This window comes from Chiloscyllium punctatum, chromosome 4 (assembly GCF_047496795.1).
Source record: "Chiloscyllium punctatum isolate Juve2018m chromosome 4, sChiPun1.3, whole genome shotgun sequence".
Lineage (NCBI taxonomy): Eukaryota > Metazoa > Chordata > Chondrichthyes > Orectolobiformes > Hemiscylliidae > Chiloscyllium > Chiloscyllium punctatum.
In genome coordinates, this window is record NC_092742.1 from 18,376,142 (window position 1) to 18,388,939 (window position 12,798).

Genomic DNA, 12,798 nt, shown 5'->3' on the forward strand with positions numbered 1-12,798 from the left:
ACAAATCTAAAATCTCCAGAAACAGTTACTCCTACTCCTCGGATGCTGCCTGATCTGCTGTGCTTTTCCAGCACCACACTCTCGACTCTGATCGCCAGCATCTGCAGTCCTCATTTTCTCTTAATCATGTTAAAAATACAACAACGTTTTGAACAATTAACATCCACTCCTGGACTAGTACTGAAAAAAGATGGGAAGTTAAATCATGCAAAATGTCAAATAACTACAGTCACAAGGCAGCAAACCATGGCTCCCAGGTGTGACACAGAGCTGCAAGTTGGTTGGCAAGAAAGTCTTGATGTCTTGTAGCAGGAGAAGCTTGAAATAGATAGAAAAAAAGGGCAGGGGGAAGAGCATAAGTGGAAGGACAAAATCTATGAGTGTAGAAGTGAGTGTTTTGTACGGGAAAAACATCAATGTTTGTTATCTCCCTTTAATACTTTGCAGGGCTTGTTTGTGTATGGAAGACTTAGAGTCTAGAAAATGGGTAAGTTCGAGTAAAACAGACAGCATATTTTATCTGGGACCACATCCTGAAGTCCTCAAGAGGGCTTATACTTGAAATGTTGAAATCTACACCCCCACTTGTCCAGCTGCCTGGCTTGCTCTGTTCTTCCAGCTTCCTGCTTGTCTACCTTGGAATTCAGCATCTGCAGTCTTTTTTTTATCTCTAACCACATCATTCCAGGCTAAGACATTTTACTTGGTGGCTACATGGAGAATGATTAATATCAACCACAACTGAAGAGCAAATATTCTAATATTTCCTGTAAACGATATCATGATTTGGTTTATTCAACACATTGATACCATAAACTGTAAGTAAAAAGAATACAAGGCAATACATTTTAAACATTTGTCTGCATCTTTGTCTTATGATTGCTCCACCAGAGGTGACATCTAAATGAAAAGGAAGACAGGCAAGGCTATCTTCATTCAATGCTCACCATATTCATTTGTTTTTCCCCAATGTTTAATAATGCTAACTTTCAGCAAAGGTTAAGTTAAAAAAAAGGAAATGATATAGGGCAAATTTCTGGGCATTTACTCCCTGAATTTAGGCAATATGATGCTTCAAAGAAGACAGGGTAAAAACAATGACTGCAGATGCTGGAAACCAGATTCTGGATTAGAGTGGTGCTGGAAAAGCAGAGTAGTTTAGGTAGCATCCGAGGAGCAGGAAAATCAATGTTTCGGGCAAAAGCCCTTCATCAGGAAGAGATGAAGGGCTTTTGCCAGAAACATTGATTTTCCTGCTCCTCGGATGCTGCCTGAACTGCTGTGCTTTTCCAGCTCCACTCTAATTCAAAGAAGACAAGGCTTTTCAAAATGTATCAGTAAATAGATTTAACAATGTCAATTCCACTCTCAATATTTGCAACATCCTTAGTAACGTCAGACTGTAAAGGACTGGAAAATGCAGTTTTCTGAATACACCAGTCCCACACCCCAGTTTAATACAGCTCAAAATACTCTCTGCAACACTAAGTTGGATGAGTAGAATCTATTGATTGTTTTCAGTTCAAGCTCTTTGCCAAACACACGGCTGGCCAAAGGGATTAAGGCCAAGGCCCTGCAACCAGCCAAAAGGGCCAAACAAGTACTAGCCTGAGCAAATCTCAGAAGTGGCAGCAACAACCAGCAAGAAAAGGGAGCCACAGACTCCTGAAAGACACCATACAACACACACCAGGCAGCAGATATGGCCAGGAACAAGTGTTGGCTCCAGTAGGTGGCCCACAGCCTGATGAGTAGATTGCCTGGCAGCAATCTCCTCCACTTCCACTTGAGAGCACACTACAGGAGGCACTATAAGTTGAATGCTCCTTTTTAAAAACATTTTGAAATGTATTTTATTTTAACAGTTATTTGATTTATCAATGGCAGAATTTAACGATTTAAAGTATAGAATTTCAACTTAGAAGGTTCACATATAACCTGTTCGTTATTTTTCTAATGAAGATCCTACAGAAACTAATTCCAGTTTTAAGATTTGTTCGTATGGGAATCAATGCCTTACGTAAAGTCGCAATTTTCAAAAAATGTAATGCCAACTTTGGCTGAATGTACATTGCATGGCCTGCTCCTAATCATATACTTTATGTTAGTAACTTAATTGACATCTATCAAGCTTACCAATGTGCACAGGATGAATCTCAATCTCATCAAAATAATTAAGGAGTGTTTCGTCTTCTGTATTTTGTTCCCTGTACTGGGCAAGATGGCGCATGAACTTGTCTTGTGTATAGTGGGTTCCAACCACAAGGCTCTCTGGCAGGTTTAAAGCACGATTCTTCAGGAACTCATTGGAAGCTTCCAAAGAAAAGATGTATTCTGTGGAGAAAAATTATAGAAACTTGAATTATTGCCATAGAAATGATATGCGAAAGGTCAGAAGAATGGGAGTTTTTAAAATAAGTTACCAAGACAGTTTGAAGGCAGTAAGGGTAATAATGAGGACAAAGAAATAGTCAGAGGTAGCCTTGTTGAAATTTAAGACTTCAGGAGGAGAGAGAAGGTAAAGCTATTAGCGTTTAACTGGGTTTCACAATTTCCACATATGATAAAATTGAGTAATTGAGGCTTGCAGAGAAGTCAGAGAAGAAGGGATTGAGGTCTTCAGTGTAAGTGAATTCCACAAGGATGAGGAGTGAGTCATGACAGTTTCAACTTTCAATGATTTATAAATACTGTGGCGTTTTCACCGGTTACCTTTGAGGGTCATCGAATGTCCATTTAGGAGTTCAGATGATGTAATGAAATGCACTATAGGATAGATTATACAGATGGAGAGGGTACACTTGATAGTCTAAATGACCTTTGCTCCCTTAACTTTATTAATTTGATCAGCAACAGATAAGGGTCTATAACTGAAGATTATAGTTTATGTAGGTACTTGAAGGTTGGCAGTAACAAAGAATAAAATATGACAGATATTATTGACATAGCTTTATAAAATCCTAAATGCATTGAATTATTACTAACCTGGAGTAATTACTTTGTCATATTGAGGTGATTTATTCAAGGTGGTTTCTTCTTCCTCATCTTCTTCAACTGTATTATAAGACAAGACACATAAGGATTAATTTAGACACTGGCGAATGCTAAAAGGCTTAGTAATGTCTGTGCTGCAGAGACACCAAAATACTATTACACACCTCTGGGTTTCTTTTTAACCACCCCAAATCATCCATATGACAAAGTAAAAGAACAATTGACAAGCATGACCCACCAGGAGCAGTGTTGGGTAAGAGAGAGGGAAGATCCAAGGAGCAGGGGAATCGATGTTTCGGGCAAAAGCTCTTCATCAGGAATGAGGCTGTGAGGTGAGGGGTGGTGGAGAGAGGGGGTGAAGAGATAAATGGGAGGGGTGGGGCTGGGGGAAGGTAGCTGAGAGTGTGATAGATAGGAGGGGGGGTTAATGGTGATAGGTTGGAGAGGATGGTGCAGTGGATAGGTGGGAAGGAAGATGGATTGGAAGGAAATGAGAGTGGTGCTGAGTTGGAAGGTTGGATCTTGGATAAGGTGGGAGTAGGGGAAGTGAGGAAACTGATGAAATCCACTTTGATGCCATATGGTTGGAGGGTCCTGAGGCAGAAGATGAGGTGTTCTTCCTCCAGGCATCGGGTGGTCAGGGAGTGGCGATGGAGGAGGCCCAGGACCTGCAAGTCCTTGGTGGAGTGGGAGGGGGAGTTGAAGTGTTTAGTCACGGGGCGGTGGGGTTAGTTGGTCCTGGAGATGTTCTCTGAAGCTTTTTGCTGAAGTAGGCGTCCTGCCTCTCCAATGTAGAGAAGTCTGAATCAGGAGCAACAGATACAGTAAATGACATGTGTGGAAATGCAGATAAAACTCTGATGGATGTGGAAGACTCCTTTGGTGCCTTGGATGGAGGTGAGGCAGGGGGAGGTGCGAGCGCAGGTTTTACAGTTCCTGCGGTGGCAGGGAAGGTGGGTTGGTGCTGGCAGGGAGGGGGGGGGGGGGGGGGGGGGAGTGGGAGTGGGTTGGACCTGACAAGGGAGTCACAAAGTCTTTTCAGAAAGTGGATGGGGTATGGAGGGAAATATATCTCTGCTGGTGGGGTCCGGTTGTAGGTGGCGGAAGTGGCGGAGGATGATGCGATGCAGACAGAGGTTGGTGGAGTGGAAGGTGAGGAGTGGGGTGGGGGGAGGTGGTTCTGTCCTTGTTGCGGTTGGGGGGGGGTGTATGGGGTTCGAGGGCAGAGATGTGGGAAGTGGATGAGATGTGCTGGAGGGCATCATCAACCACTTTAGAGTGGAAACTGCGTCTTTAAAGAGTTTATGCTCAAAATGTCGATTCTCCTGCTCCTTGGATGTTTTTCCAGGACCAGACCTTTTGACTCTGATCTCCAGCATCTGCAGACCTCACTTTCTCCTGAGTGGATAAACAATGCTTCTACTGCTGAACTGCTTTGTGGGAGCTCTGCAGTGTTCTCAGAACAATCTTCGAGTAATACAGTCATTGAGTCATACAGTATGGACCCTTGGTTTTCCGTGCCAACCATGTTCCCAAATCAAACTAATTCCACTTGCCTGCATTTGACCCATAGCTGTCCAAAGCTTTCTTATTTGTATACTTTATCCAATTGTTTTTAAATATTGTTACTGTACCTGTATCCATCACTTCTTCTGGCAGTTCATTCGACATACAAAGCACTGTCTGTGTAAAAAGGTTGCCCCTCATATCCTTTTTAAATCTTTCTCCTCTCACTTAAAAAAAAGCCCCCTAGTTTTGAACTGCCACTCGAGAGAAAAGACATTTGCTAGTCACCTTATTCATTTTCAAGATTCATGGTGGTTAACCTCATAATGATGAGGCACATTCTTGAACATTATACTATGTAGCAATTAACAGTGGAGGAGGTGAGTGTGGAGACAACTACAACTATTCTGGATAAGTCATTTCTGATTGACTTATCTGGCTGAGAAAGCAGTAAACGCAACACCAATTCCTCGGTTCTTGACACTTCCACAGTTCACCTTCACTGCGTTACTGACAATCACAATAGCTATAATGCAAAAATCAAAATCGTCATCAAATAAATATTCCAAGTCAAATTTAGCATGTCATTTGCACCAACTAATCATCCATGCTTTCCTTCAGGGCCTGTGTTCTTTATTCTTTCATGGGATGTGGATGGCACTGGCAAGACCAACATTCCTAATTGCTCTTGAATTGAGTGATTAACTTGGCCATTTCCGAAGACAATCAAAAGCCAATTGCTGTGGGTTCGAGTCACATGTAGACCAGAACGAGTAAAATGGACAGATTTCCAACTCTAAAAGGGATTAGTGAACCCATCTTTTTAAAAACAGTAATCAATGATGTTTAATATAGTCACCATCCAAAGACTAGCTTTATATTCCAAAACAATTAACTGAATTCCAAGTCCACAAATTGCTATGGTGGGTCCTGAACCCATTTATACTTACCCTATGTTCCTAGACAGAGCTGTTGTCGTGGTCACAGCATGGAAGGCTGCTGAATTTCATTGAGAAAGACAGCCCTGAAAGGCCATTTGTCATTCCCAAGCAGCTCTATTCCTAGAAACCCTGGCTTTGTATGTATCATCTTGGAATGGACACCAGCAGTCTGAATTGGTTGGCCAACGGTGAAGAAGCAGTGTGGAAGGACAAATATTGATGTATTAAAGAGAGATGTTGTTCTCCAATCGTTGTTGGAGAATCAACTATGGTGACATCACTGTGGCATCCAGATGCTGTGTGGCTTGTCCAGGTGATGCAATGGAAACTGAACTATCAATTATCAAACACATGCAGCATGGTTGGTTGTACTAACAGAAATGGTCGTCATTTCCACTAACCCAACCCTATAAAAGGCATTTCTGCAATGGGATCTGTGGGCTAAGACTTTGTTTGTTTGTGTAAATGCATACATCTATCCCCTTTTCCATTTGGAAGTTGGTTAATTTATAAAGAAACAACATCAAAGTCTGAATCTTAAACAGGATAAAGGTAGTTTAATGCAAAATTACTGTTATAGTTATTCAAGTAAAATTCATAGTTTTACTCACGAAGTGCACATACAAATTTTAAAAGTAGGCAAGGATAAAAGATATTTATAAAGCTAAAAGTAAGATCAGTCTCTATGATTATGGCAATAAATTTGGGTGATGTGGTTGTATTGGTTGAATAATTAATAGTATATACAAGCTGTGAAATGTGGGTGTGAGATTTTCAGCAGTTCAAAGCATGTCACAGAACATAGAACACAAAAAGTCATGAGAGGTATGAGTCTTAACAAGGATTGTTGGTATGTGTATGATGGGAGTGGGTCCATTGTGTATGAAGCTACAGTTGGTAGGATGTGGTATTTGAGGATGCATTCACTCACTTCTCATTGTATTTCTTGTCACACTACATTGAGGTCCTCAGAGGGTGATACCTGGCATTGGTTACTGGGGTTAGCTGGTCCCAATAACTTCGCAAAGTTCACCTGGAAAGCCTGCTGAACCTTTGTGGATTGATGACATCACTTCTTCCCTCTACTTCCTATACCACAGCCTCCTGTGTAGCTTCAGAAGAACATGGAGCCTGTTCTCTGCCAATTGCATGTTGCATGATGTTCAGGGCTGTGCCTCATCATGATGAGGTTATAGAGTCATAGAGTCATAGAGATGTACAGCATGGAAACAGACCCTTCGGTCCAACTCATCCATGCCGACCAGATATCCCAACCCAATCGAGTCCCACCTGCCAGCACCCGGCCCATATCCCTCCAAACCCTTCCTATTCATATGTCCATCCAAATGCCTTTTAAATATTGCAATTGTACCAGCCTCCACCACATCCTCTGGCAGCTCATTCCATGCACGTACCACCCTCTGCATGTCTAAGTTGCCCCCTAGGTCTCTTTTATATCTTTCCCCTCTCACCCTAAACCTATGCCCTCTCGTTCTGGACTCCCTGACCCCAGGGAAAAGACTTTGTCTATTTACCCTATCCATGCCCTTCATACTTTTGTAAACCTCTATAAGGTCACCCCTCAGCCTCTGACGCTCTAGGGAAAACAGCCCCAGCCTGTTCAGCCTCTCCCTGTAGCTCAGATCCTCCAACCCTGGCAACATCCTTGTAAATCTTTTCTGAACCCTTTCAAGTTTCACAACATCTTTCCAATAGGAAGGAGACCAGAATTGCACACAATATTCCAACAGTGGCCTAACCAATATACTGTACAGCTGCAACATGACCTCCCAACACTGTACTCAATACTCTGACCAATAAAGGAAAGCATACCAAACACCTTCTTCACTATCCTATCTACCTGCGACTCCACTTTCAAGAAGCTATGAACCTGCACTCCAAGGTCTCTTTGTTCAGCAACACTCCCTAGGACCTTACCATTAAGTGTATAAGTCCTAAGATTTGCTTTCCCAAAATTCAGCACCCCGCATTTATCTGAATTAAACTCCCTCTGCCACTTCTCAGCCCATTGGCCCATCTGGTCCAGATCCTGTTGTAATCTGAGGTAACCCTCTTCGCTGTCCACTGCACCTCCACTTTTGGTATGTCATATGATTATTCAGCAGTCACCAAATCAAATTCACTTTTAGAATTCTTTCAACATCTTGCTTCAGTCAACATGCACTTCTCTTTAAGTGACTCAAAATGGCTTTAGCTGACTTTATATTGCCACCATCAGAAGCAACATTTGCAGCATAATCTCACTTCAGGATACCCATAACCATTTTCAAAATCGTGGGACAAGTTTCTCTGTTGTTTCTCATTTCTCTGAGTTAATTCTTTGTGTTTAATCCTTACCATTAGATGGCTTTGTTTTCTAATTATTTGTGTTGGTTTCTCATTCATTCTGTCACTTTTTCTCTCTCCTATTCTCTGTCATAGTCCCTCATTATCATCCCCTGTCTCTGTGCCTCACACATAATTTTTCCTCAACTATTTCAATATTTTTAAAAGCCAAGCCATACAGCAAAATAGTGTGAATGAGGGTCAGGGTCATTAGCTTCATCTAGAATATGCTGCACTGAACAACAAGATTCACATTGTTATTTTCTAGGGATCTGTCTCCCCTTTGTTTATTTTTCTGCAATAGACAGAAATAGAAATAGAAAGAATTAGAAAGTTGGGAAATTGAGAAAGAGAATAGACACTGGGATGAAGGCTGCAAAACGGAAAAGGGGCATATGGATGATGTTCATGTCTGTTGCCTCCAAAATTGGCAACTTTTAAACTTCATGCTACTTTTTATTTAGCTTAGCTTATGGAATGTGGGCAACACTGACTAGGCTAGCATTTATTAAGCATCTTTAATTGCTCTTGAGAAGATGCTATTGAACCACTTTCTTGAGCCACACTGCAGTCCCAGTAGTTCAGGTACATCATCAGTGTTGTTAGGGAGTTTTAAGTCTTGATCCAGCATCAATGAAGGAACACGGAGATAATTCCATGTCAGGGTGGTGTGTGAGTTGAAGGGGAACTCAAAGAGAGTGATGTTCTCATGTGTCTGCTACTTTTGTCTTTCTAGGTGAGAGATGTTGTAATTTTGAAAGGTGTTGTTAAAGAAGCCTTTATGTGTTACTGCAGTGCTTCTTATAAATGGTTTACATGATTGCCATTATGCATTACTGATGGAGGGAGTGTAATTTCTGCAACTGGTTGGGATGCTAATCAAGTGGGATACTTTGTCCTGGAAGATGTTGAACATCTTGAGTGTTACAGGAGTTGCACTGCTCTGGGCAAGTGGCAAATTTTCCATCAACTCACTGAAAAATAGCAATGGAAGGGATATGATTTTGTTTATTAAACATATTAACAAAAAGGTGTTCTCACAGGATATTCCTTAGTTTGCACAACATATAAGTATCTCTGCCTTACTCTAATCAACATCAATACAATCCTTTGGGCTGAAATGTGAAGTTGCACTGGGGAGGGATTGAGTGAATCCTTAGAAGAGTATAAAGATGGTAGGAGTATACTTAAGAGGGAAATCAGGAGGACAAAAATGATACATGAGATAGCTTTGGCAAATAGGGTTAAAGAGAATCCAAAGAGTTTTTACAAATGCATTAAGGACAAAACGGTAACTAGGGAGCAAATAGGGCCCCTCAAAGATCAGCAATGCAGCCTTTGTGTGGAGCCACAGGAGATGGGGGAGATACTAAACAAGTATTTTGCATCAGTGCCTACTGTGGAGGAGGACATGGGAGATATAGACTGTAGGGAAATAGATGGTGACATCTTGAAAAATGTCCATATTACAGAGGAGGAAGTGCTGGATGTCTTGAAATGCATAAAGGTGGATAAATCCCCAGGACCTGATCAGGTGTGCCCTAGAACTCTGTGGGAAGCTAGGGAATTGATGCCGGGCCCCTTGCTGAGATATTTGTATCATTGATAGTCAAAGGTGAGGTACCGGAAGACTGGAATTTGGCAAACATGGTACCACCATTTAAGAAAGGTGATAAGGTCAAGCCAGGGAACTATAGACCGATGAACCTGATGTCAGTGATGAGCAAGTTGTTGGAAGGAATCCTTAGGGACAGGATTTACATGTATTTGGAAAGACAAGAATTGATTAGGGATAGTCAAAATGGTTTTGTGTGTGGGAAATCATGTCCCACCAACTTGATTGGGTTTTTTTGAAGAAGTAACCAAGAGGATTGATGAGGGCAGAGTGGTGGATGTGATCGATGTGGACTTTAGTAAGGCGTTCGACAGGTTTGCAAGGTTAGATCTCATGGAATACATGAAGAACTAGCCATGTGGATACAGAACTGGCTCAAAGGTAGAAGGCAGAGGGTGGTGGTGGACAGTTGCTTTTCAGGCTGGTGGTCTGTGACCAGTGGAGTGCCATAAGGTTCAGTGCTGGGTCCACTACATTTTGTCAACTAAATGATTTGGATGTAAACATAGGAGGTATAGGTAGTAAGTTTGCAGATTACACCAAAGTTGGAAGTGTAGTGGATAACAAAGAAGGTTACCTCACAGTACAACAGGATCTAGATCAAATGGGCCAATGGCTGAGGTGTGGCAAATGGAATTTAATTTAGATAAACGTGAGATGCTGCATTTTGGGAAAGAAAATCTTAGCAGGTAGATATGATAGTGAAGAAGGCATTTGGTATGCTTTCCTTTATTGTATTGAGCACAGGAGTTGGGAGGTCATATTGTGACTGTACAGGACATTAGTTAGGCCACTTTTGGAATATTGCGTGCAATTCTTGTCTCCTTCCTATCAGAAGGATGTTGTGAAACATGAAAGGGTTCAGAAAAAATTTACAAGGATGTTGCCAGGGTTGGAGGATCTGAGCTACAGGGAGAGGCTGAACAGGCTGGGGCTGTTTTCCCTAGAGCGTCGGAGGCTGAGGGGTGATTTCATAGAGGTTTATAAAATCATGAGGGGCATGGACAGGATAAACAGATAAGGTCTTTCCCCTGGGATGTGGGAGTCAAGAAGTGGAGGTTATAGGTTTAGGGTGAGAGGGGAAAGATATAAAAGAGATCTAAGGGGCAACTTTTTCACACAGAGGGTGGTGTGTGTGTGGAATGAGCTGCCAGAGGAAGTGATGAAGGCTGGTACAATTACAACATTTAAAAGGTATCTGGAAGGGTATATGAATAGGATGGGTTTAGAGGGATATGGGCCAAGTGCAGGCAAATGGGACTAGAATAGGTTGGGATATCTGGTTAGCATGGACGAGTTGGACTGAAGGGTCTGTTTCCGTGCTGTACATCTCTATGACTTTATAACTGCAATTCTCTTATGAAATTATTTTAAAGTGCAATAGCTCACCACTGAAAAGTTCCTTGGTTTGTAAGTATGTCTTAGGATAGCCATCAAGAATAAAACCCTGGTTCTGGCAAGGCATCGATGACAACTTTTCCTTCATAAACTTGATGACAAATCCATCATCCAAACGACCTGCAAAGTTGACAATGAAACAGTCCATCAGTTAGAATGCAGAGGGAAAAGTATCTATCATAAAAAACTAAAGTTGTTAGCAAAGCATATCAAATCCGAAGTTGCATGGAGATGTAGTGTACAAGGCAGCACATTTATGTTGAACCTTTAGAAATCCTGATTAGGCCAAAACTAACATATAACAAGGGAATTCAGTACAGACTTAGCAGAATGATTCGTTGGACAGAGTTTAGCTACCAAGTTAGATTGGAGAAGCTGGATTGCTGTTCTTAGAATAAAAGAGTTTCAGAGAAGATTTGTGGAAAGTGTACTAGATATTGATTGATTTAATTGAATAAAGTAGACAAAGGAAAGCTATTCTCACTGACTGATAATGCTAAGACTAGGCAACAGAGGTTTTAGTTTTTGGATAAGTTTTAGTTAAGGGATGCAAGAGAAATTTGAGGAAGAACTTAAGAGTGGCAGTGATATGGGACTTGTTGCCTATAAAGGTGGCAGCAGCAGAATTTATGTAAAAGTGAAATTGGGTTGACACTTGATAGTAATTCATTTGAAGAGAGAGAGGGATGGTGTGGGAAAACAGGATTGACTGAATTAGATTTGATGGGCTGTGTAAGTGCAGTGGACTGACACTTTAAGAGTTTGATTATGTGATGCAATGACGTCATCAGCCATTTTGGGTGAGAGGCAATTTAGTCCAACCTTGCTACCTGCAGAGTGAACGTTTCTTTAATAGCGTTCCTGTTATTCAACATTTCACTCTCTTGGTCCTTCTTGGAATGCAACAATTTGGTGTTAGTCAATGTTAATGAAATAGAAGGTCAGGAAAGAATCAATGAAAGGAACTATTGATTTGGAGCAGATAGTATGGGAAAATATTTAATTGGAGGAGGGTGTTATTACAAAGCTATTAGGCAGGAACTGCTGCGCCTCGAATAGAAACAGATATTCTCAGGGAAATGCACAACAGAAATGTGGAGGTTGTTTCGGAAGCACCTGCTGATAGCGCTGGACAGATTTGTCCCATTGAGGCAAGGAAGGGATGGTAAGTTGAAAGAACTGTGGGTAACAAGGAATGTGGAACATCTTGTCAAGAGGATGAAGGAAGTTTAATTAAGGTTGAGGAGACAAGGATCAGACAGGGCTCTGGAGGGTTACAAGGTAGGCAGGAAGGAACTGAAGTATGGACTTAGGAGAATGAGAAGGGGCAATAAAAAAGCCATAGCTTTTAGGGTAAGGTTAAGGAAAACTCGAAGGCATTCTACACTTTTGTGAAGACTAAGAGGATGGCCAGCATGAGGGTAGGGCCAATCAGGGATAGTGGAGGGAATATGCCTGGAGTTGGAGGAAGTAGGGGAGGTCATTAATTAGTACTTTGCTTCAGTATTCACTACTGAGAGGGGCCTTGACTTTTTTTAGGAAAGCATGAAACAGATTGATATGCTTGAATGGATTGATGTTAAGAAGGAGGATGTGCTGAAAATTTTGAAAATCATGAGGACAGATAAATCCCCTGGGCCAGACGTGTTATTCCCTAGGTTACTACAGGAAGTGAGGAAAGAGATTGCTGCACCTTTGGCGAAGATCTTTGTACCCTCACTGTCCACTGGAGTACTGCCAGATGATTGGGGGTTGGCAAATATTAATCCCTTGTTCAAAAAAGGGAATAAGGATAATTCTGGGAATTACAGACCAGTCAGTCTCATTTCTGTTGTGGATAAAGTACTAGAGAGAATTCTGAGAAAGAGGATTTATGATTAATTGGAAAACCATAGTTTGGTTACAGGTAGTCAGCATGGCTTTGTGAGGGCAAGTCATGCCTCACAAACCTTGCTGAAACCTTTGAAGATGTGACAAGAAACATTGATGAAAGTAGAG

At 41.6% G+C, this 12,798-nt stretch overlaps 1 protein-coding gene across 2 annotated transcripts in view; it reads right to left on the reverse strand.

The window, feature by feature from the left end:
• Positions 1 to 12,798, reverse strand: part of ak7b (adenylate kinase 7b) — an 86,935-nt gene that overhangs the window by 6,978 nt on the left and 67,159 nt on the right. For both annotated transcript variants that reach the window (XM_072567850.1, XM_072567849.1), the window contains 3 exons: positions 10,792 to 10,920; positions 2,986 to 3,054; positions 2,137 to 2,334 (listed from right to left, as the gene is read on the reverse strand). In XM_072567850.1, coding sequence (XP_072423951.1) covers positions 2,137 to 2,334; positions 2,986 to 3,054; positions 10,792 to 10,920 — 396 coding nt within the window. The remainder of the gene's footprint in view (positions 1 to 2,136; positions 2,335 to 2,985; positions 3,055 to 10,791; positions 10,921 to 12,798) is intronic.